Source organism: Miniopterus natalensis, chromosome 12 (genome assembly GCF_054644295.1).
Source record: "Miniopterus natalensis isolate mMinNat1 chromosome 12, mMinNat1.hap1, whole genome shotgun sequence".
In the NCBI taxonomy this organism is placed as follows: domain Eukaryota; kingdom Metazoa; phylum Chordata; class Mammalia; order Chiroptera; family Miniopteridae; genus Miniopterus; species Miniopterus natalensis.
In genome coordinates this window covers 46,953,455-46,979,542 of record NC_142092.1, presented here as the reverse complement: position 1 = coordinate 46,979,542, position 26,088 = coordinate 46,953,455, and the positions used below count along the sequence as shown (strand labels likewise).

Here is a 26,088-nt window from a genome sequence, read left to right as displayed (position 1 = left end):
TTGAATGGCAGCATACAAATTCTAAAATCCAGTTTCTGGTTTGGGTATTGGCATCCATCCCTGATTTGACTGTGCCTTAAATCATTGATACCCTGGGCCTTTATTTTTTTAAATATAGTGTAATGAGGGATACAAAAACATAATTCCTCCACTCTAGTGCAATAGTGTTGTATCCTACATCCACTTAACATGCTTTATGTGAGTTTAATTATACATATTCAGCAAAAAGAGGGGGAATGAGAGGATAAAAAGAATTTAAGTCATAAAGTGGTGATAGGACTAGTCACTGAGCATATGCCCCAAAGTTATTACAAGATGATCACACATTCTCAATTCTTGCCCGTCTCTCAAAATGTGAACTTCTCACTCTGTTGAGTGTGAGTCTGGAGTTTAATAATGGAGGATATATTCTCGAGCAACAAGGCCCCAGATTGCCGGCCAACTGCTTATTTTGATTCTCAACTGTCTTTGAATTTAGACTTGATTTGGTAGAAATTGGGCTCCTTGAGAAGAACACTTTGTACAGGGTAGATTGCAGTGGGTGAATATAATTTCACATTTAACATATAAGGGTTTAAATAAAACACTAGTTGCTCAGATGCAAAAAAAATGTTCACTCCCTCCTGGCCGGGGTGTCTCAGTGGTTGAGCATCAACCTATGAACCAGGAGGTCACTGTTAGATTCCCAGTCATGGTATATGCCCGGGTTGCGGGCTCAATCCCCAATAGAGGGCACACAGGAGGCAGCTGATCAATGACTTTTTTTAAAAAAAAATATGTCTTTATTGATTTCAGAGAGAGAAAGGAAGAGGGAGAGATAGAAACATCAATGATGAGTGATTGATCAGCTGCCTCCTATATCTCCCACTGGGGATCGAGCCCACAGCCTGGGCATGTGCCCCTGACCAGGAATCAAACTGTGATCTCCTTCATCATAGGTTGATGCTCAACTGCTGAGCCATGCCTGACTGGGCTGACTCTTACTTTGATGTTTCTCTCTCTCTCTCCATCTCCCTACCTCTCTCTGAAATCAATAAAAAAAACATTCAAAATAAAAAAATGTTCACTCCCTGCCAGAATGATCATGAAGAGTCCAAGGAGAAAGGGTGTGGTATTGAAAGGAACTTATTCTAAACTAATAACTCTTCAGTCTCATAAGGAAGCAGCAAACCCCAAAGATGGAAGATATGGTAACTTATGCACTCCTAAAATTGTGAAGCAATTGTGAAATAATCTGAAACCAGGGATAATCCACCAGAAGTTAAGATTTGGGAATTAAGAGTTTCTCTTATTCTGAATCTGCCTCCCTAAGACATTTATATTCATTCTATTCTCTCTCTCAATATCTGTCTGTCTCTCTCTCACTGCTCTCTCTCTCTCTCTCACCTCAAAATCCAATGATTGGTAAAGAGAAAAAAAGTGGTGAGTAACCTGACAAACTAGCAATTCACCTTAGCCTTACTCTACTGGAACAAATCCTTTAACACTGAAATAAAATTGTTAACACTTTCCCCCTCTTTTACACTTGCATTCATCTTGTTTTTCTTTGGTTATCAAAATTGGGTTAAAAGTAACATTCAAAATAATCCACTGAGTCTTTCTATGGGCACTAAATTACTAGGCTACTATATAACTAACCGAATCACTTTAACAGCCTTATCGATTGCTAATCAATGCACAGTCTATTAGGTCTAGGTGGGAGATATTTATTTTGAAGATGGTCGAGATGAACAATTAGTTGTAATGATATCTAGTTCCATAGCTACTTACAGCCATAGTAATAGCCCTATCCAATCACCATCTACCCAAGACTGCCTTAATGATGCTTCTGTCACAATAATTCCCTCTGGGAGGCATCAGCTTATCTTTTGTATTTTTCCATTATCCCAAAACACAATAACCTTACTTCTTTGTTATTACCATTGATCAATATTTATTGAATACCCATAGTTTCCATAGCACTTTCTCTGCTGTTTGAACTTTGGACCTTTGCTCTCATAGGTCAAAGTCCTTACCTATCAATGCTGTAATATAAAAGTGTTGGGAGGCCCCCCACACACCTTTTTCCTTTCTTAAGTAGAGAGAAGAAAAGGGAGGTTTATAGCAAATAAATATTGATCCAAGATTCTTTGGGTTTTATTTTTAAATTTATTTAGGAATTCATACAATATGTTTGTGTTTGTTAAATATGCTATCCTTTCAAATCTTTTGCGACTTAGTATATGTGATCATATACATGTAGTGTGCTATACTACTTACCATTAAATTTTCTTTCAACGTAATAAGTGAAAAAACAAGGAAATAAACCTGTATATGTTTTATTCCAACTATTTATTGATTGATTGATTAGTTTTTTAGGGGAGGGGGAGAGAAAGAGAAGCATCAATTTGTTGTCCCACTTCATTCATTGGTTGATTCTTGTATGTGCCCTGACCAGAGATTGAACCCAAAACCTTGGCATATTGGGACAACGCTCCAACCATCCGAGAGCTACCCAGCCAGGGCATGCAGGAGGCAACCTATTCATGTGCTATGCGTCTCCTCATTGATGTTTCCCTCTCTCTCTCTCTCTCTCTCTCTCCCTCTCCTTCTCCCTCTCCCCCCTCCCTTCCCTCTCTTCCACTCTTTAAAAATCAAAAGAAAAAAATATCCTTGGTGCAGATTTTAGAAAAAAGCTAAGCTATATAACCTATAGAATGGAGGTCTTCCTCCAGAATTCCCCCTAAATGTCAAAAATGTTAGTTATGGCTGGGCTTATGAGGATAATCTCCATAGAATTCAGTTTCTTTCCTGGACCTAAGGAGGATTGGCTCACTCTTGTACTCATCAATTTATTTCACTTAGAAGAGAACAAAAATTGTGTGTCTTTGTTTTTACATTATAAGAACATATCTAAGAGATGTCAAGTAGAAGGCCCTGTCTTTTGACAGTTATTGATTGCTTATTTTTAAGTTTGTCATGGTCAGTTACTATTAATTAAAAATGTATTTGTGCCTCCTTTATTATGTGTTAACTAGGATAGTGGTGAAGAAAATGTCTCCTTCTATAAAAACCAAATTTCTTTTTCAGCATGTTTTTTATTTTGATGAAGTCTTTGGTGAGGCATGCACCAATCAGGATGTATACATGAAGACTACTCACCCACTCATTCAGCATATTTTCAACGGGTATGATAGTAATTTTTTGCTTTTCTTGCTTTTTATTTTCTATTCTCCATAAGTCATATTTTAAAAAATAAATATCACCTATGCTTTTTAGTTCTTTTGAATTAAACATGAATTTGTATTTTGATCTCACAAATTTCAATTAGTCTTTTCTGAAAAATTCTGTGTCTCTAGGATTTACCAAGCATTTAGGAATTTTCAGCAAAATTTTCTTTTGCACTGATGATATTGATTCTCTGTGCTTAGTGGAAAAATATAAGCTGACAATATAATTTCATCAAAATCCTCAGAATAAAAAGGTTTAAGTGGTTGTAGTGAGTTTGAACTTTTGATACTAGGAGTTACGTATTCTGGCTATAGTTTCGTTAATTTTTTTCCTTCGAGTAGGATAGATAAAGTTACTATCACTTATCCACTTTTCATAAATATTTTTTAAATTTTGAAATAATTATTTACATTTAATAAACATTAAATGGTACAGAAAATGTAGTAGGGGGCTTCTGTTGTATATTTAAAATGTAGGCATGTATGTCAAACAATCTGCTAGAGTCACTGACTCCAGACTATTTTTACTTTTGTTTTTTAAAATAACTTTTATAATGTTAAAAACATTGAGGTATAATTTACATGCAGTAAGAGACACAGATCTTAAGAAGTATTCAGGTTTGATGAGTTTTGATAGTTGCATATATCCAGCTAACCAATACCTGGAATAAGATACAGAATATTTCCACCACCCCAGAAAATGCTCTTGTTTCCCTTTTTAGTTAATTTCCCACCGTGATCCTCAAGTATATAACCATTGACCTGCTTTCTGTCACTATAAATTAGGTGTTTGGTTTGGTTTGGTTAATCCTAACCTGAGGATATTTTTCCCATTGATTTTTAAAGAGAGTAGAAGGGCGGGGAGAAACATTAATATGAGAGAGACACATTGATTGGTTGCTTCTCGCACTTGCCCCGACTGGGGCAGGGATCAAACTTGCAACCCAGGCATGTGCCCTTGACCAGGAATTGAACCCGAGAGGGAGAGGGAAGGAGAGAAACATCAATGATGAGAGAGTCATCATTGATCAGCTGCCTCCTATAATCGAGCCCACAACCAGGGCATGTGCCCTGACCGGGAATTGAACCTCGATCTCCTGGATCCTAGGTCGATGCTCAACCGCTGAGCCACGCCCGGCCAGGCCTATGATGATTTTTTTATGCCTGGTTTCTTTTGCTTAACATAATGTATTTTTTTTTATTATCCTCACCCAAGGACATTTTTTCCATTGCTTTTCAGAAAGAGGAAGGGTGGGGGGAGAGAGAGAAACATCAATGTGAGAGAGACACATTGATTGCCTCTCACACACCCCAGTTGGGGCGAGCCTGCAACTGAGGTATGTGCTCTTGGCTGGGATCGAACTAGGACCCTTCAGTCCACAGGCCGATGCTCTAACCACTGAGCCAAACTGGCCAGAGCAATGTGTTTTTTTGTATTAGTACATGTTGTTGCATGTACCTGTTGTTTTTATTGCTGGGTAATATTTCCTTTTATGAATATACTACAATTTGTTTATTCATTTTCCTGTTGATTTACATTTGGGTTGTTTCCATTTTTGGACTATTATGAATAAAGCTGTATAAACATTCTTATACAAGTCTTTTTGTGGACATGTTTTCATTTATCTTGGATGAAAAATCTAGAAATGGAATTGCTGGGTCAGAGAGTAGGTGTGTTTATTTAAAAATGTCAAACAGTTTTGCATGCATTACTTTTTATCCCAACAGCAATCAATATATGAGAATTGAAGTTCTGCATTCTCACCATATTTGGCATTGTCAGACATTTTTATTTTAGTTAATCTAATGGATTTGGAACTGTATCTCATTGTATTTTTAACTCGAATTTCCCTAATGCCTAATGATATTGAGCATCTTTTCATGTGCTTATTGGTCATTTAAATATTTTCATTTGCCCATATTTGTTGTCTTTTTATTGTTTTGTAGACATCATTTAAATTTTTTTATAATTATTTGTATGAGAAGGCTAAAAAAGTAAAATATCTTTCAAGTTCAATTTCCTATGCACCATATCTAGGGAGTGCTGTTTGAGAGAGTTAAGTTTTGAAAATAAGTTAGAATTTGAATGTTAAGACATTACCAATAAAAAATAAGAGAGTTGCACGTGGAACAGATTGACAGATCTCAGAGGGAAGGGGTTGGGGGTGGGGGAAGAGATTAACCAAAGAATTTATATGCGTAGCCCATGGACACAGACAATAGTGTGGTGAAGGCCTGGGGTGGGGCAGAAGGCAGGTGGAGGGGGATGAAGGGGGAAAATGAGGGACATCTGTAATATTCTCAACGGTAAAAATAAATAAATAAGAGCCCGGCCGGGCGTGGCTCAGCGGTTGAGCATAGACCTAGGATCCAGGCGATCAGGGTTCAATTCCTGGTCAGGGCACATGCCCGGGTTGCGGGCTCAGTCCCCAGTCGGGGGCGTGTAGGAGGCAGCCGATCAATGACTCTCTCATCATTGATGTTTCCGTCTCTCTCTCTCCCTCTCCTTTCCTCTCTCTGAAATCAATAAAGATATATTAAATAAATAAACAAACAAACAAATAAATAAATAAGAAAGTTGCAAGTTGCGTGCCCGTAACTAACTATAAATTATATAAAGTGTAACAGAGATTCCTCATGTCCATATTTGTTGTTTCTTTTAAAAGCTTCTCCCTAAAATGTTCCAAAGATAAGCTAGGTGTTTTTAAGTGTGTTGAAGTAATCCTTCTGTGATCATTTTCCTAACTGTGCCTCTGCCAGTGTATTCAAGTACCCACACTGCTGAGAGCCACGGTTTAAAAGACAAGTTAACTGGTCTGTGCTTGAAGCAGCTTAAATCTGATTAGCTCCCATCTTTTGATTCTCACATTTCCAAACTTATCTTTCCAGATTAACACAAGATCATGTTCTCTGGCATCCTCTAAAGCAGGGATGGGGAACCTTTTTTCTGCCAAGGGCCTTGCTTGTACCTCAAAATTTACGTTATTACTATGATTCACTTAATATAAATTTATGTTGCTCTGAAAAAAGCTCCTAGATTTACTGACTTTCGAGTCTCACCTGTGGTTGCCTTGGCAGGGCCAAACCAAATGATTCCACAGGTATGTTCCCCACCTCTATTCTAAAGCTAGGAGTCGTTTCCTTATCTTCCAGAGTTGCCTTATGGTCTTACCAGTCCCATAATATTCCTGTCAGAAAACTCATGTGCTGCTTTGAGAATGTTTTTCCTCTTCCTGTGTTTTTATAATGTAAAGCCCTCCTCTCTTTAAAGGATTGTATATTTATAGCTGAATTTTGTCCAAGAGTCTTTTTCTGCCTCACTTTTGTCATTAAAAATCTATGGGTAGATTACTATTTCTCTCATGTATAAGCTATTTAAATTATTCTTCCCTTAGAGGCAATGCCACTTGCTTTGCATATGGACAGACTGGTGCTGGAAAGACCTACACCATGATAGGAACTCATCAGAACCCAGGACTGTATGCTCTGGCTGCAAAAGACATCTTCAGGCAACTAGAAGTGTCCCAGCCAAGAAGGCATCTCTTTGTGTGGATCAGCTTCTATGAAATCTACTGTGGACAGCTTTATGACCTCCTAAATAGGAGAAAAAGGTACTGGATATGAGTGGGAAACTGTGAATCTATTCATCATTGTTTTAAGCCAGAGTCCCACTGACTCATGGGATTTAATGAGTCTTTGGTACATTAATGCCCTTTTGTGAAATGAGAGTCAGATACATGTTTTTTAAACTGTCAGTTCAGCTAGAGAAAAGTGTAGATTAGCCTTTCATTAGTATTTTTAAAGTGATCAATATTCTAATGTTTATCCAAAGAGTGTCTCTTTTATTTTGATCTATGAAAAAGATCTAATTTCAGGAGGTCAGGAAACCAACATATACTTAAATCCCTTTTTATTCCTTTGACCTATTATTATACCAGAAGAACTATGTTTTCCACTTTCTTTTGGTTTTTCCCCCTCAATAATGTTAGAGTAAGCTTCGTGATAGTTTTCTTAAGTCAGTAAAAAGAGAAGAAAATCTCTTTACTTCACATGAGACTTTTAACTCTTATAAGACTTAAGCTATTGCCCTTGCAACATAATAGTAACTTAGAAATGTATTCGGTAACTCTGATTTTAAATCCCTATTGTATTTTTATAACAAAATTTTACTTAGGTTGAAACAGATGACTGAGTAGGAGGCAACGAAGTTAAGGTATCGACTGACTGGGAAAAAAGGGGGAGAGGAGAAGTAGGGGAGATGGAAGGATAAAAGTTTGTCATAACAGAATTAACCAGACATGAGACATGTTGGGAGTAGCTACACTGGGTGGAGAGGAGTGAGCTGAGGCTGAACATGGTAGAAGGCTGGGGAAACCAAATCAGTAAAATAGACTAGCCCCACAACAAAGATTTCCAAGCCTCTATGGAGCTGTCCAAAAGGACATGAAAGTCCTATGAGCTCCAGGCAAGCACTGGAATGGGGAGTGGTGGTGGAGGAGCAGCTCCAGTTCAGTAATGAAAGCATGATAGGGTTAGCCCCCATTGTAGAGGGGCACTAGAGTGTGGAGTAGCATAACTGGAAAGGCCACGGAGTGGGTTTAGACAAGCCATCGTCCTGTGAACTATTCCAACAAAAAGAGACGGTCTCCCACAACTTAGAAAATATATAGGTTTTGGGGGTTCCATTGTGCCAAATAAAGGAGGGTCCCACTCTGGGGTTGCTTTCGCAAAAATTTGCCTCCCTTTTTTACCCTCTCTGTGTTGGTTTTGAAGCCTCAAGTTAGCTTAATCACAGCTTCTCTTCCAAGCCCCAACAACCTTATTTAGGGGCTCTTTTCAGTCAGAATGACTACTTCCTTTAAAGAATAGTTGGCATCAGAATAAAAGCCACTGTTGTGCTATTTATGTGTTTGTGCGAAAGGACAGTCAGATTATTGTTGTTGTGAGTGTAACTCTTTAATGAATGACCCAGGTATATTACCCTGTATACTTGAATTCTTTAATTATAGCCAAGGGGATGTGAATATGCTTAATCCTGGGTTTAAGCTTCTCTAGGGCTCACTAGGGAAGACCCAAACTTACTTTGCAAGTGTCTTGGGCTGTAGGGCTTTTGTTTTTTTTAATATCTCTGGTTAATTGGCTAATATCTCTTTGTTTCCTCCCATTTTGGAACTTCTGAAATGTCCTGGTCTACTGATAGCACCCTTTCTTGTTTGTTTAGAGCTGTTTTATTTCATCCTGTTGTTTTTTTAATAAAATATAATAATAATAATAATAATAATAATAATAGCGAAGCTTTGACAAATGTAGATAAAAGTATATATGCACAGTCCACCTCTTAAACTAGAAACCAGAGTTTAAGGATCTTCCAATTAACTCTTAAAAGTAGAGGACAAGCTCTAGCCGATTTGGCTCAGTGGTTAGAGCGTCAGCCCTCTCTCACATCAATGTTTCTCTCTTTCTCTCTTCCACTCTCTCTGAAAAGCAATGGAAAAATATCCTCGGGTGAGGATTAAAAAAAAAAAGAAATCTTGCTTATAGGATTTAAAAATCTAGCAGTATATTTTAGGTGTCCATTTAGGAGCCTTTCTGAGGTGAGCTCAGGGCATAGGACCCGGGAAGTATGTTCAGGAATGACATGAGGGCTCTGAAAGCTAGATCCTTCTTTTATTCCAGAAGCCTAACTATTCTAACAGAGTTGTTTTCTGAACAGTCATGGGCATCAGTGAACTGTTTTCTCCAATCTTGTAAATACTTGGAAACTTTAGGGAATCATAGGCTAAGAACAAATTTTTTTGGAGAAAATTTCTTTTTTCATGAAATGGAATTCCATTCCTAGCCTTTTTTTTTTTTTTAATGTATTTTTGTTGATTTCAGAGAGAGGAAGGGAGAGGGAGAGGGAGATAGAAACATCAGTGATGAGAGAGTCACTGATTGGATGCCTCCTTCACACCCCCTGCTGGGGATCGAGCCTGCAACTTGGGTATGTGCCCTGACCAGGAATTGAACTGTGATCTGCTGGATCCTAGGTCGATACTCAACCACTGAGCCACGCCAGCCAGGCTTCATTCCTAACCTTAATCAGTATCTTATTAAGGGAAAAAATAATTTTAAGAGTCTTTGATAGATTAAATACATGCCCCTTGATGGGTCTGGTTTAATGATGATGGTAGACTATAACCACTCATTACCTTACATGCAAGCCTAAAGCATTCAGTTGCAGCACCAGCTCTTCCTTGCTCCTTAGAAGATATATCAGGACTGCTTATGTTGCAAGTAAAATAAAACCCCACATATACTGTCTTAAGCATTTAAGGAAGTCATTAGCTCATGTAACTAGAAAGCCTAGAGGACAGTCAGGCGTTAGGGTCTTTTTACTATAGCAGCTCAGGGGTGTTATAAGGACCCAGTTTCTTTCCATCTCTGCTCTACCTTCTATGGTGTTAACTTTATTCCAGAACTGTCTCTCTTTTGAATGCTACATGGCTGCAACTGCTCTCAGGGCCACATGCTCTCATTTCTAGAGAGTGAGAGCACCTCACCCCCAGGCACGTAACAACCAGAGATTAGAACTTTGTTTTTATTGGACCTGCAAAGATCCCATATCTATTCCTGAACTAGTCACTCTAGGCAGGAATACGCTATCCACTGATTGGCATAGATCTGAGTTATATACTCATTCTTTTTTTCCCCCTTCCCTCCTATACTTTCATTCTTCTAATTGTAGCTAAAGATGCTGATTTGTTTACAACAATCAAGGACCATGTCTGAAGCCCTGGGTGGGGGCCAGGAGGTGTGGGAATGGTTGGGGAGAATGCACATCAATCCCACCCAGAGGGCAAAACTGCTACTTATTGGTGGGGGAGTGGTTTCTGGGGAGGCAAAAACAAAGTCTATTACAGCAGCTCTGTCATACCAACCATGTTCTTGCCTCTGCAGGCTCTTCGCAAGAGAAGATAGCAAGCACGTGGTACAGATTGTGGGACTGCGAGAGCTCCAGGTGGATAGTGTGGAGCTCCTCTTGGAGGTAACTCTCCCTTCTTTACTATACCACTGTAGCAGCCTAAGTACAGGGGAAGAATTCATTTTGTTATCTAGCAAGTATAATGGACTCAGATTTAGTTAGGCAAAGGGCAATGGCAAGCACACCACTTCACATTTATAAAATGTGAGTCCTCCTCTTAGAGGATTGATTTTTTCTCTATATGGTGGTTGTCTAACTGCCATGGTAGTGGGAGGTGTGGGATTTGGGAAAACCTAATGCATGAGAGGATACTCTTGCACCAGTTTCAAAGGCTGCTAATGAGTAGTGGGCTCTGGGAAAAGCTGCTAGAGAGAAATATTCTTATTTTGAATAAAAATTTTAATAGGTAGTGCTTTCACGGGTTCAAAATTCAAAAGGTACAATGAAAATATCCCTTCCATTGCTTTTTCCTGAAGAAACTTTTTTTTAAGTTTTTGTGTGTGTATCCTTCCAAAGGTATTTTAAAATCTTCTTTTATTAAAAGTTATCTTTTTATGATAACCAAAGTAACCCTTGCTCCTTATTACATCTAAACATTAAAAAATATATGATAGAAAAATAAAGTCTTCTCTAACTTACTGTATAGTACTCCCCATTCTCCACTGAGATATCTACTGTTAATAGTTTAGAATATTTAGCTTTTTTTTCCTGTTCTGGGAACTTATTAGCTTATATACAGATATATTTCTGGTGAACCTTCCTTTAATGCAGTGGTCCTCAACCTGGCTTTACATTAGATCATTAGGGGGATTTTTTCCTTACTTAAAATGGTTTAACCTTTTTTTATTGTGGAAAATAGCACTATACAGAAAAATGCATAAAACCTAAAATGTATAGTAGAAACAAGCGCCCTCATAATCAACTTAAGAAATAGAACTCACATTAAGAAATAGAACATTGCATGCCTAGCCGGTGTGGCTCAGTGGTTGAGCATCGACTTATGAACCAGGAGATCATGGTTGAATTCCACGTGCCTGGATTGCAGGCTCGATCCCCAGTAGGGGGCTTGCAGGAGGCAGCCCATCAGTGATTCTCATCACTGATGTTTCTATCTCTCCCTCTCCCTCCCTCTCTCCGAAATCAATAAAAATATATTTTAAAAAGAAAAAAAGAAATAGAACATTGCAGAACCCCACAAGAATACAATCATATCCCCTATCTGACTTTTATGCTGATTATTTTCTTGTTCTTTGTTATTTTTACCGATTATCTGTTATCCATAGATATAACTTAGTTCTTACCTGTTGTTTTTTTAAATTCTGTACGAATAGAATCACACTGTATGTATTCTTTTGTGTCTTGCTGCTTTTTCTCAACATTATGCTTTTGAGTTTTGTTCATTTTTACTTGCAGTTATTAATCATATGAATGTAGCACAGTTTATTTAACCATTCCACTGTTAATGAACAATTGGGGTTCTTTCTATCTGGGGCCCTGCTGAACAGCGTGGCTGTCAGTGTCCTTATACATGTATTTCAGTACCCAGCATAACTCTAGGTTATGTTGTGAAATGCTTATCTTCCACTTTCCTACAAGATGCCAGCTGCTTCCCAAAGCAGTGTACACTCCCACAAGCAGTATATGAGCAAACCCATTGCTCTTCATCTTCACCAACACTTTCTTTGATTTTTGAATTTTTGCCTGTTTGAAAGTGTAATTATATCTTTAATTCCCATTTTGCTGATTAAAATTGAAATTGAATAGCTTTTCATATTTTTAACTTTATCTTTTTAATTTCCTCTTTTGGGAATGCCAGTTCGGGTTTTTTTCTTCATTTTTGGGTCATCTGTCTTTTGCTGATTCGTATATTCTGAAGATGAGTCTTTTGTCAGTGTTTTGTGTCATAAGCATGTTGTCTTGTTCCATGGCTTGTCTTTCTAGTTCCATCATGTCTTTTAATGCTTGCTTGAGTCCATGTGAGGCCAGTTAAATCAGAATCTCTCAAGGGTGAGCCCAGATGTGGGTATTATTATTTTAAATTGAAATATAGTTCGCATACCATAAAATTCACCTTTTTAAAGTGTACACTTCAGTGGTTTTTTAATACAATTTTTATTAAGATATAATACACATACCGTAATATTCACCCTTTTAAAATATACAATTGAGTGATTTTTTTTTTTTTTTTGGTATTTTCAAAAAGTTGTACAGCCATCACCACTATCTAATTCCAGAACATTTTCATCATGTCAAAATGAAACCCCACACCATTAGCCAGTTACTTCTTTATTTCCCCTGCATCTCCAGTGCCTGGCAACCACTAATTTCTATCTCTATGCATTTCCCTATTCTGGTCATATCATATAAATAGAATCCTATAATATATAACCTTTTGCCTCTGTCTTTTTTTCACTTAATATATTTTCAACATTCATTCATGTTGTAGCATGTATCAGTATTTCATTCCTTTTATGCTAAATAATATTCTACTGTATGGATATATTTTATTTATTCATTCATCAGTTGATGAATATGTAAGTTATTTCCACTTTTTGGCTATTATGAATAATATCAAGTACAAGTTTTTGTGTGGAAGTATGTTTTCAGTTTTCTTGAGTATATGCCTAGGAGTGGAATTACTGGGTCTTACTTTTTGAAGAACTGCAAACTGTTTTCCAAAATGCCTGCGCCATTTTTACATTCCCACCACCAATGTATGAAGGTGGGTGTTATTTTAAAAGTTCCCCAGGTGATTCTAACATGCAGCCATCATAGTCATCTTCTAGTATATCCACCAAGCCTGGCTTAGAGTCAAAGGGAGAAGACTGGAAGGACAAGCTGGGTACTTGACAATATTCACCTTTAGAACAGCTTCACAATGTACCCCTCCATGGACTTGGGTGCATGAAATGGCAGGGTGGCCCACCGATGACATGTCTTTTCCTGACAGTTTCTTTTTCCTGGGACAAATAGGTAAATTTTGTTTAAGGAATGGGACCTCATACTTGTGTGATTATTAGATTTCTGGGATCCAAAACCTGAAGTTAGCACCTGAGTATGGCTGTTTTAGAGGTCACCTAAGAGCCAAGAGCCCCTTGGATTGCAAAGGCAGGTACAGAACAAAAGTGTGGGGGATGTGTTGAAGGGGCTTCCCTGAGACTGTGACCATTCTTACCTGTCCAGAACTCCCTCCACTGTGGAGTCCTAAGGAAATTGTTTCTCATACACTGATTCCCTTGGCCCCACTTTTCCCAGCCATTTGTTCTTTTGGCTGGGAGTTTCAAGAGATTTGGTCCTCATGATGCCTTTGTCCCTGGAGATTGGACCAATTCAGTGGGAAAGGAGCAAACACTAAGAGGAAGTCCCCTTTCCTTTGCTATGGACCGTAACTGTGCTAATGGGCAATCTGGTGTCAAATCACACTCTCACCCTGGAAGAGTTTATGGCACTGCTCTATCCTAAGGTATGTTTCTTTCCTAAGAAAAACAAAAAGAAGTTTCTCGTTAGTCAGCGTATTGCCATTGATACCCTCAGTCTGTAGTATATGAGGTTGTACAAGAAGAAAGCCAGCTGAGATCAAGTTGGAAAGTTGGTATGAATTATGAATATCTGACACAGTTACCCTCATAAACATTTATTGACTCGAAACAACAGCACTTGCTAACTCAGATGTCACACTTTCACTATCTCTCAGGTGTCACTGTTCATGCTCACTCAGGTATCACCCATGTGTTTGCTCAAGTGTCACCCTCAGGTATCATCTTCAAGTGTTTCCCTCACAGATCACTCTCAGGCTCACTCAGATAGGGCCACTTGTTACCTGACTCACACTGGCAGCTTTATTATTGTTATTTTTATCATTTCCTTGGCTGTAATGGGTAACAGAGGCCCACATAGAAAGAGCTTACCCTAGATGAGCCTCAGTTGTATGCCAGTGATAGAGACTTAATCTATACACATTGCGTCTCTTATTGAAGTACTTATAGGTCTTCTTTGATATTTGTGCAGGAAGCTTGATGATTAAATCCTTATAACCAAATGGAGCTGGGTCCTAGTGCCATATATCCTGGAACATGTCTTTTACTTTTCTGAACCTGAAACATGTGGATGATAGTAGATGACTGGGTCTAATAATAGACAAGGAAATGAGATAACGTACATAAAATGCTTACTGTGATGCTAGCTCAATTTGTAACAGCTATTATTCTTTGTTTAATATTAAAATTTTTTTAATTGATTTTAGAGAGAGGAAGGGAGAGAGAGATAGAAACATCAATGATGAAAGAATCATCAATCAGCTGCCTCCTGCACTGCACCTCCTGGGCATCCAGCCTGCAACCAGAGCATGTGCCCTGACTGGCAACCTTTTGGGGGGGGGGGGCATGAGACAACTCTTGACCAACTGAGCCACACTGGCCAGGGCTACTCCTAGACTTATATTTACCCAAAATAGTCTTTTTTTTTCTCTCTCTCTATTCTCTTTCTTCCTCCCTCACTTCCTCCTTTCCTTCCTTCCTTTCTTTTTCTTTTTTTTTTTCCTTTCTTGTACTTGGGAGCCCGTGGAATCTCATGTTGATCTCTAAAACTCTATTTCCCCATGAAACTTATTGGTTTACATTTGTGAAAATAGTTTAAGTTTTGGAAGTTTACATGGAGATGTTAGCTCTTTAGTATCTTTTTAAAAATTAATATTTATTGAAAACTTACTATGTGCCATTTATGGTACTATGAGAGTACCATTTTATAGGTAAGAAAATGAGACCCTAAAATGTTAAGTGACTTGCAAATGTTCACACATTGCAAAAGTTCACACAACCATATGCTAGAGCTGGCATGTGAACCCAGATAGTCTAACTTAAGATTTCAGTCTCTTAACTGCTACACTTGAGTTGTATGTCATTTACAAAATTTTGTCTGATAATCTTCACAAACTGCCTCATTTTTTACTCCTTAGAGCTCAGCTGCTTTATTCCCCAGTTTCTGAAAGTCATGATGATTTCAGGCTGTTACTGAAGGTGAGGAAACTGGACCAAGGACCAGAAATTCCTTCATGCCTTCCCTAAAAGGCATTTAGTCAGGAAAGGTTGCCTCAACAATATGTTAGGTTTTTTGAAAGTATTCACAGGTACCTAGTACATCATGGTAGACAAGATGCAGTGAAAAGCCAAGTGCAAAACTCTATTATAGAACCCCAGAAGCCAGTCTTTCCTGACTCCTCTGGGGGTGAATTTCACCACAAGGCCATCCTTTCCACTTCCTGTCCATATCCACAGTTCCTGACCAGGTGTAGCCTTGATGCTTCTCAGAGCTCTCACTAGGTGCCAGCAGAAGTATCATCATTACATGTGGCAGAGGGTACCTGGCTCCTATCCCTAGCCTGACCATATTCTATCTATGTGACCTTGGGTAAGTCACTTAACTTTTCTGTGATCCCTCCCTTATCCATCAAGCATATTGCTCACACAAATGTGGAGATTTAAAAGATCTCTCTTATCTCTTCATGGTGTTTGTAAAAGATAAAACAAAACTGTGAGAACCCTGAAACTCTAGGAGGAAATGCACAGGAATCTTGTTAACTCTGGGATTATGGGAGGTATATATTTTCTTTTGTACCCTTTTCCTAAATTTTCCAACTTTTCCACAGGAAGTTGGAAAATTAATGTCTTAATTTTCTAATAAAAAAAAGTTTGATATAAAGAACAATACAAATCTAAGATGGTCCATCATCATTGTATTGTTACAATCTGTGTAAGCTTGAAGGGGTGATAGGGAGAAGCTAGGATGAGGAAGTGCATTTAAACTAGATGGTTCAGTCACATATATGGCCTTAAGTGAACTAACCAGCATCTAAGCTTAGTTAACAGTACTTTCTTTTGGCACTTGCCACACTCAGTGTGAGGGATTACTGCTCTGACTTTTCTGATTTCTGATTAGCAGCAACATGCTATTCATGTAGTTGATAATCTAGTTTTATAAATTAATAGGTTGTCATCACAGGATTTATCAGATAGTCCCTCTAAGCTTTTTGCAAGCTATTTACAAAATTAGTAGATTCACAGTATGACTCTAAATTTCATTCTAAAATATAATTCTAAATCTCACAATTAATCTGTAAAAACATAACTATTGCTCAGACCATGGAGGAACTTATTAGTTACTTAAGTTTTTAAAATGCACAAGCCCTTACTTGTTAAGATATTTTTTGGCCTGTTGTGGAAGCTTGACTGACAACTTTTGGACTCTTAATTTGGAAACTGTAGCTGTGTTCAATGTGATATAAATTAAAATTATGAGAGACTGTGGAAAAATGAGATAGGACTTTTTTACCCTTAATTTACTGCAATATAAATAAATTTATCATCAATGCCCCACAGTGTAGTAGAAACCACATGGGCTTCGGAGTCATACATGCTGGATGTGAGATTTGGTTCTGCCACACTACAGCTGTTTGTGAGGAAATCAACCTCTGAGTTTATTCCTCAACTGTAAACTGGGTATAATAATAATCACCTCACATTAGGCTGTTGTGAGGATTTTATCAAATAATATGTTTAAAGTTTTTCACCTTTTTGATTCTCAGAAATTAATACTCCCTCTATCCAAAATCGGGCCAGCATGTTCATATATGGCTGTGTTTTCAGTGGCTAGAGGCCAGTCCTGAGGTTTTACCTCCTCTCCCCCATTCCCTATGGCCAGAGGGGACCCAGGTTAGTCTTTATTCCTGTTTGGAGGGTAATTGGTCTCAAGGAAAATCATGGACTCATGGCATTTGCAATAACTCATCATTTCCGTGTTCCCACACATCAGGCCTGACCCCCTTTATGACTGACTGCATCCTGGTGGAACAGGTGGATGTGATCAGTCAATTCCATGATGCACATTTCTGTCCTTTGTTTCAGTTACTAAGATAGGTGGGAATTATGGCACCTTGCTTTGAAGCCAAGTTATGCCCTAGGGATTTTTGTCAGGTTAAATCCATCAAAGATACTAAAAAAATGTATGAGATCAAGAACTAAATTAGCTTTCGAGCTATTGAATGTTCTCCCCCAAGATTAGTATTCCACATTGTTTTCATTGCTGTTGGGTATTTACTCTCTATGATTTAGTGTTCAGGCAGCTTTTAACATGAAGGGGAAAAACTGCATTGTACTGACAAAGTAACATGTCTGGTCTCTATTGCATTCAGCCCACTCTTGGGAGCTGGAGGGCTTTGTTTACTCCTTGGGGAAGTCACCCTATGGATTTTATTTTTCAGGTGATTCTGAAGGGCAGCAAGGAACGCAGCACCGGGGCCACTGGAGTTAATGCAGACTCCTCCCGCTCCCATGCTATCATCCAAATTCAGATTAAAGATTCAGCCAAGCGGACATTTGGCAGGTGAGCTGGAAATATTCAGGGAATTGCATTGTCTGCCTTTTCCTAATGTGACTTTGAAATATGTGTTAGCAACAACAGGACACCCTGCCATCGTGGAGTTCTTTATTTCAGGAATACAGAGTAGAGTTGTTAGCTCTGAAATAAATCATTGTACTGAAGTGCCATCAGTTGATTAACCATGAAGTAATGGCCTATTGTTGGTCAACCCTAAGTTATTAAAAGGAACATTGATTGCTTCTAACTTGAAACACAGTATCAGTAGAGGAAGAGCAGGGCATGCATCTCAGAGAGCTTACAGGCCAAAAAAAGGAAAATTAATCCATCCTTCTTGAAAGAAGCCATAAGACAATTGGGTACATTCATTGCTTCTCTGGTGCTATCTTAGCAAACTCTGCCACACTGATGGATGAGCCTATCTCACCTCTGAGTAATGAGTCTTCTTTTTTCCTTCCTTCCTTTATTTTTTTCTTTTTTTGGCTGGAAAGTAGCCCACAAAAGTTTCTATTTAATTATCTAAGTGGTCCCCTAAGTGATTTACATTGTGGTCATTTAACCTTATGGAAAGACTGTCTTATTAATTTCAGTCATACTTGCTCACGAATGATTAAAACCAACGAAAGTGTCTGGGTAAATGGTGCCAGCAGCAGCAGACAGATTAGAATTTTGCAATACTTTTGGAAAGCTGACAGTAATGTCTTTTTCCCCTGAGTATGGGCCAGTGTTAATTTCTTCCGACTATTACAAAATGCTGACTGATATAGAAATAAACCAAAGCGCCAAAGAAATCATCCCTGCTGTGTCTTTTCTCTAGGATCTCTTTCATTGACTTGGCTGGCAGTGAAAGAGCAGCAGATGCCAGAGACTCAGATAGACAGACAAAGATGGAAGGCGCAGAAATTAACCAGAGTCTTCTGGCTGTAAGTTGTTTGAAAGCTTTAATCTAAAAATCCTTCTTGAGAGATTTTCCCCCTCTTTACATTTATCCAGAGTGGATGAGGGTGGGATGGAAACAACAGAGTAAGGACATGCTCTCAACTGGCAATGAATTCCAGGCATGGAGATGGAGGCTGCCCAGTCAAATTCTCAGCAATTCTAGGCAACTCTTTCAGAAGCTCCCGGTCAATCCATGCCAATTAGGAATAGAGAAATATTTCTGAAATTGCTGAATGGTTAACTTAGGTAAGCTTTCTCCCTCTCATCGAGTTTTAAAATTGTATTAATTTTTCAAACATAAAAAACTAGAACAAATAGTATAATGATTTCTCAAAAATCTTGTCACCCAGCTCCAACATGTGAAAAATCTAACCAATACATTCTTTTCCCTAGTTGGGTTATTTTAAAGCAAGTCCTGTCATCATGTTATTTCTTCCACAAATATTTCATTATGAGATAAGGACTCTTATTTTTAATATAATTATACCATTTCATACCTAAAGAAATAATTATTTAATGTCATCTATTAACCATTTAAGTATTATAGTTTCTCCAGTTGTCCCATAAATGTCTTTTTTTTGTTTGATTGGTTTTATTTTTGTTAATCCTCACTCGAAGATATTTTTTCCATTGATTTTTAGCGAGAGTGGAAAGGAGGGAAGGAAGGGGCTGGGGAGAGACATAGAGAGAGACACAGGGAGAGAGACAGACATTGATGTGAGAGACAGGCATCCACTGGTTTCCTCCCTTACCCTGGAGATCAAACCTGCAACCCAGGTACATGCCCTTGACTGGAAATCAAACCTTAGACCCTACAGTGTGAACACCCATGCTCTGTCCACTGAGGACACCAGCCAGGGCCCATAAATGTCTTTTTATAGTTGGTTTGTTCAAATCAAGATGCAAATAAGATCCTTTGGTTGATATATCTCTTTTATTCCATATCAGTTCTTCTGTCTCTCTGTCTGTCTCTCTTTTTATATCAATGTATTTGTTTAAAAAAACTGGGTCACTATCCTATAAGTTTTCCCAAAGTCTAGATTAGGCTGACTACATCCCCATGTTGATGTGTAACATGGTACTCTATCCTTTATATTTTCTATAAAGTGGTTAAGATCTATGTTTGTGCTGTTCAGTATGGTAGCCACTAAGCTGCATGTGGCTATTGAGCACTTGAAATGTGGCGAGTCTGAATTGAGATATACTCTAAGTGTAAAATACACACTGGATTTTGAAGCATGTAAAATATATCTCTTTTTTCATATTGATTACATGCTGAAATAATATTTTTTGATATATCAGATTAACTAAAATATATAATTAAGATTATGTATTTAATATAATTAATATATATTAGTGCAGATATTAGAAATTTAAAATAACATATATGGTTTGCATTTGTAGCTCACATATTTCTATTGGGGAGGTGCTGATCTAGAGGATTGATCAGATTTCGATTCTTTTTTTTTTTTCTCAAGAATAATTCATGGGACATTCTTAGACTTCCTGTAGGAACACATTAAGAGGTACAAAATGTCTAGTTTCTTTTTGTGATTTTAAGAATTAAGAAAGATTCAAGTGTTGTCAGCCTAATTTTTCCATTATAAAGTTTCCCATTAGCCTTTTCACCTAATGGTTTTAGAGCCATTGATGAACATCACTTATATACTTGAGTATATAAGAGGTAGATGGAACTCGGGCATGGTTTGGTTACCTGTTCATACATACATACATATATATATGTATGTATATACACACACACATACATGTATGTATATATATGTATGTATGTGTGTATATATATATATATATATATATATGTTTATATTTTTTAAGACAGAGAATGGAAGGGAGGGAGGGGGAGAGAGAAACATCAATATGAGAGAGACATATTGATTGGTTGCCTCCAATACAAGCCCCAAACAGGGCAAGGGGGATTGAACCTGAAACCCAGGTACCTGCCCTTGACTGAGAATCAAACCAGCGACAGTTCAGTGCATGACCCGATGTTCTAAACACTGAGCAACACCAGCCAGGGCTGAAAAACAATTTTTAATGAAAAAGAAAGCTGCAGTGAGGCTAAGTAGCAATAAAAAGATTGTAGGGTTTTTGCTTAATGTTTTGAATTTGTATTTCTCTCCCTTTTCTCTTATGCTAGAATTCTTAAATCCTAAAACATTAATGTAATGTATTTGCTCTATTTCAATATATATATTTCAAAATAATGCTATTATTACTAATATGATAACTGAATTCAGATTAAGATTTCTTTGCAGTTTCCTTTTTTCTTTTTTAATGTATCTTTATTGATTTCAGAAAGAGGAAGGGAGAGGGAGAGATAGAAACATCAATGATGAGTCATTGATCGGCTACCTCTTGCGTGCCCCTGACTGGGGATCAAGGCCACAACCCAGGCATGTGCCCTGACCAGGAATCGAACTGCAGTCTTTTGGATCCTAGGTTGATGCTCAACCCGCTGAGCCATGCCCGACCAGGCTGCAGTTTCCTTTTTATCCTTAGGTTATATCTCACTAGGGATATATAATCATAATATTGTGTTGGGAAACCACTTGGAATAATTCTTCTCTCTGTGTTTAAGCTTATCACTTCATATTAGTTAAAGTGAAAATTGTAAAACAAGCCACATTCAGAGAATTCTAGTGTTCATCCCATCCCCTCAACTTTTACTTTTCCTCCATTTTGATAATCTTTTTCTATATATATATATATATATATATATATATATATATATATAGTATTCACCCCTTTTTCTTAGGAAAAAAAGGTAGCATACTGTAAACACTGTTCTGCACTTTTTCGTTTCTTTTTTTTTCCTTCTTTTTTTGTTAATCCTCACCCAAGGATATTTTTTCCGTTGATTTTTTAGAGAGAGTAGAAGAGAGGGAAGGAGAGAGGGAGAAAGGGAGAAACATCGATGTGAGCAAGACACTTCAGTTGGTTGCCTCCCACACACTCCCAGATTGAGCAGGGATCGATCCTGCCACTTAAGCACATGCCCTTGACCAGAAATCAAACCTGCAACCCTTCGGTGTGCGGGCTGATGCTCTAACCACTAAGCCAGGGCTACATCACACTTTTGCTGCCTTATTTTAGCATCCATTGATGATTCTTACCTGCAACATTTACTGTAGTGTTTACCTGATGGGATTCTCTATTTCCATTGGAATTGCGAATTCCAGTTGGAATTGCTGTAAGAAAGAGCAGTTCTTTCTCTTCGATTTATTTATTTACTAGATTATTTATTTATAACAGTAAATTGATATTTATTTTATTGTTAGGTTATAATTCATTTCCATCATTATTTATTTTGTTTGCTTCAAATTGTCCCAGATTTGGCTATTGGGAGCTCTTTCTAATTGGCCCTTATATCCTTTTGACATACCCCATCATTGTTTGAGCATCTTCTTGCCTTTTGGCACTACAAGATGTCATACTCTCATCTTGTATATACTTTCCCAGCCCTAATGCTGAAGTCAGCCATTTCTCCAAGGAACCCTAGAACCAATATATTTTGAGCACTTACTATATGCTAGTCAGTTTAGTCTTCACACCTCTGCGAAGTAAGTTAAGCAAGCTCTTTTATCCCCACTTTATAGTTCAGGATTCTGAGGCTCAGATGGGTTAAGTAGATTGGCCAAGGGTCCATAGCCTCTAGCTAGAAATCTGTGATTCTCATATTTAAAACTATGGTCCAGGCCCTGCCAGTGTGGCTCAGTGGTTGAGCATCGACCTAGGATCCGGTTCAATTCCTGGCCAGGGCATATGCCTGGGTTGTGGGCTCAATCCCCAGTCAGGGGCATGTAGGAGGCAGCCGATCAATGACTCTCTCTCATCACTGCTGTTTCTCTCTCTCTCTCCCTCTCCCTTCCTCTCTCTAAAATCAATAAATATATTAAAAAAAACACACAAAAAAAATAACAACAAAACTATGATCCAGGAATCAACTATGAAACCTGGCAAGGAGTACCTATGAAGTCATACAACCCTTTAGGGCTTGACTATGCCTATCACACATGAGCAATAGCATGTAAAGGGGCCTGGAAACAAGCCATCTAGAATAGGATCAAAATCTTGTACTCTGTGAGGTGCACAAAGGTGCCCCTTGTTTCTCTCCTGTGTATTTTCCTTGGATATTCTTAGTGGTTAGTAAAGTCTATTTCCATTTCCCAAGGCCTCATAGGGATTGGCGGCCGCACTTAGACTTGAGTATATAAGGGGTAGATGGAACTCAGGGGCATGGTTTGGTTACCTGTTCATCCATTCTGGAGAATCTTCCCTGTGCTAAAGTTTGGGGATATTGGATTGGTTTGCAATAAAAGAGGAAATTGAAATTCCCGTATACCTTTTTATACCTGCAGCTTCTTAGATAGATAAGGTTTAGCTGTAGGCATGTATGGTTGCAGCCAAGAACAGCCACGGCAAACTCTCAAAGCTACTTACCTGTCTTGGTGAACTCCCAGCACTGGCACATCCAAGGGCTTCCTTCCATTCTCTTTCCTACCTTCCTTTTCATTTACTGCCTTTTAGCCTAGATGCATGACTCAGTAATAGATTTCTCCTCTCTCATCTTGTCCCTCCACCCGTGCTCTACCTGTTGCCCCTTGGAGATCTGCATATCCAGGTCTCTGCTGGCACTAGTGATGTCCTGTGAGCACTTGTCTGACAGGCTATGCCCAGGAGCAAGTGACATGCTCTTATCTTTGGGCCACAATCCCTGCTTTTTTAAAATGAGGAGGTAGACCTAGGTGATTCTCAGTTCCTTCCCAGCTCTGGCTCTAGAATTTCTCTTGCCCCATTCAGACAACTTATATCTTAATCTACACTTGAATCTACAGTTACAGGTGTGCACCTGTGACCGGGGAAGTGGGGGGAGTGGTATAAATATTTTCTCTACTATAAATGTTTCTGTAGTTGGGAAGAGTATGAGAAGAAAGAGAGGCAGCTTGCAAACCAGAACTGCTGCTATATAATACAAGCTTAGACTCGGGAAGACCTGTGGGTTTGTCTGTTCCACGCTGTCAGGGCTAGTCACAGCTTTTAAGGTGGAGAAACTTTCCCTAGGCACAGCTAGTATCATGTGTCCCAGTCTGGCTTGATTTTTCTTGTTGAACAGTAAACTACCAGGGCATTTGACCTTTTGTTTTGGGGGATTGGCTTTCTTTTGAATGTAAGAAAAATCTGATCTGTTATTCTCTCATTGCATATGGTATTTGGTGTGTTTGCAGCTAAAGGAATGTATCCGAGCATTGGATCAAGAACACACTCATACTCCCTTCCGGCAAAGCAAATTAACTCAGGTAAAGTTAAATGTGAGCTTTGAGTTTGTTCTGGTTCATTCATTTGTTCCCTCTTCCATTCATTTGTTCAGCAGAGCATCCACTGCCAGCAGGGCATGATGCTAAGCATGGGGGAGGGGGAGAAGAGATGTTCCTTCCAGTTCTTAGTCTCGGAGGAGAGAGGGGCATCCTCAGGCAGAGAAATCTGCGGTACGAGGCAGCCAGACTCCCATGAGGACAGCAGTGCTCTTTTGGTCATCATCCAACAGCTTTCTGCCTATTTCTAATGTAAAGAAACCTTGTTGATTTTTAAATTTTATTTTAATATATATTTATTGATTTCAGAAAGGGGAAAGGAAAGGGAGAGAGAGAAATAGAAATATCAGTGATGAGAGGGTCACGCCCCTGACTGGGGATCGAGTCCGCAACCTGGGCATGTGCCCTGATCAGGAATCGAACCGCAGTCTCCTGGATCATAGGTTGATGCTCAACCGCTGAGCCACGCCCAGCCAGGCGAAGCCTTGTTGATTTAATGGAGTCTCTGAGCCTTTGAAGGAGGTGTGGTGTAGCTATACTTGGTACTTTCGTAGCTGTAAGACTTAGACCAGTGTTTCAATACAAAAACTAATGGCTGCAGTTAAAAAGAATGATAGTTTTGACATGTACTGATAGGAAAGATGATCAAGATCTATAGTTTAAAATATGGGATGGGTAAAAACTATGCAGAAAAATTATGCATTTGTTAACTGATTATTCTGAGTGGTAGAACTATAGGTAATTTTTTCATCTGTTTTTCTGTCATGAAAAATGTGCTTCATATTTATTAACAGAAACACCAGTAAGTCAGCATCTGTAATTGCTGCAGAAGATGGCCCATGGGGGGATCTGCCTAGGTACAAACAGTTGTGAATACAGTTATGGTTGTCCCTGGTTCCTTTCTTCACCGTGTCCTGTGCACACTAGAGGACAGAGTAGGTAGAGGGCAGTCTAGGTGAAGATCTTTATGCTCTGGGAGAGGTTTTCACTCTGTGCAGCTAGACTAGCAGCTGCACAGGGGCTGGGGCAGAACCTATAATAACATAACTCCTTACTAGGCAGAGTTGGTGAGCTATGGGTTAGAGTGTGTCTTCTCAAACATGATTTCAACCAGGGACCTAGGAAACCCTTCTTATAGGTGATTAGTCCTCATCCCAGAAAATGTGTTCCTATTTAATTAAAATAATAATATTTTAAACAATACATACAAAGAAGATGGGGAAAGGTACCTGAAAATCCTACCTCCCAGTGACAACCACTGCTACATTTTGGTGAACATCCTTCCAAGCATCTCTCTGCCCTAGATCCATATGAAGATCCACCTATAGAGTTATAGAATCATATCTTTTTCACTCTAAGATGGTTTTAGGTCTTTCCATGTACCTAAGTACAGATAGATACATAATTATTTTGAATGACTGTATTGTATTCAGTTTACAATTACCTAGTTTGTTTCATGTATAGACTCCTAGATTTGCCAAACCAATAGTGTGTGCATTTTTTACATTTCGATACATATTGACAAACTGCTCTCCCAAAAGCTTGGTACACAGTACATGGGCCATTTAGCAGTGGATAAGAGCCCATTTCCCTAGGCCCTCAGAGGGCAGGGTATCTTGAATCTTTCTTAATCTTATGGGTGAAAAAAGTATTAGTTTTTATAATGGTTTTCATTTCTTTGATTTGCGATGAAATACCTTTTTTGTATTTATTGTGTTTCTTCTTTTGTGAATTTCCTTTTTTGTAGACAAGGGGAACTGTAGCCCAGTGTCCTGCATCCAATAAGTAGTCAACATGCCCATTGTTAATTGGCCTGCCTTCTGTTTTGGACAGGTCCTGAAAGACTCTTTCATCGGCAATGCCAAAACCTGCATGATCGCCAATATCTCACCAAGCCACATGGCCACCGAACACACTCTGAATACCTTGCGCTATGCTGACCGGTGAGCCCCTCTCAGGTGGCAGGTCATGTGTGTGTGTCTGTGTTACAGCCACACACAGGGATCTGACCTTGAGCTCCACAAGTCCGTTCTTGGGGAAGTGATCCTATCACCAGAGTTTTGTGCAATTGGTCATTTGAAAAATGTGACCTGTGAGGCCCTGACATTTTATAAGTATGAATGTGACAGGAGGAAGGTGATACATTCCCATGTTCGGTAGCTTTTAAATGGCTAATGGGAGATGAAATCTTTCTCTGGAATGGAATCTTCCCACTAGCCTCTGCCCTAATTGTAAGGGATAGAATGCATACTGCTTGTCAAGGCAGAAGCAC

The 26,088-nt window shown here is 38.7% G+C and overlaps 1 protein-coding gene across 2 annotated transcripts in view; it reads left to right on the top strand.

Annotated features, from left to right (window-relative positions):
- KIF24 (kinesin family member 24) overlaps positions 1-26,088 on the top strand; it is a 50,494-nt gene that overhangs the window by 16,565 nt on the left and 7,841 nt on the right. For both annotated transcript variants that reach the window (XM_087822752.1, XM_016222852.2), the window contains 7 exons: positions 3,070-3,167; positions 6,605-6,820; positions 10,149-10,236; positions 17,429-17,550; positions 18,362-18,467; positions 23,730-23,801; positions 25,650-25,759. In XM_087822752.1, the coding sequence (XP_087678878.1) occupies positions 3,070-3,167; positions 6,605-6,820; positions 10,149-10,236; positions 17,429-17,550; positions 18,362-18,467; positions 23,730-23,801; positions 25,650-25,759 (812 nt within the window). The remainder of the gene's footprint in view (positions 1-3,069; positions 3,168-6,604; positions 6,821-10,148; positions 10,237-17,428; positions 17,551-18,361; positions 18,468-23,729; positions 23,802-25,649; positions 25,760-26,088) is intronic.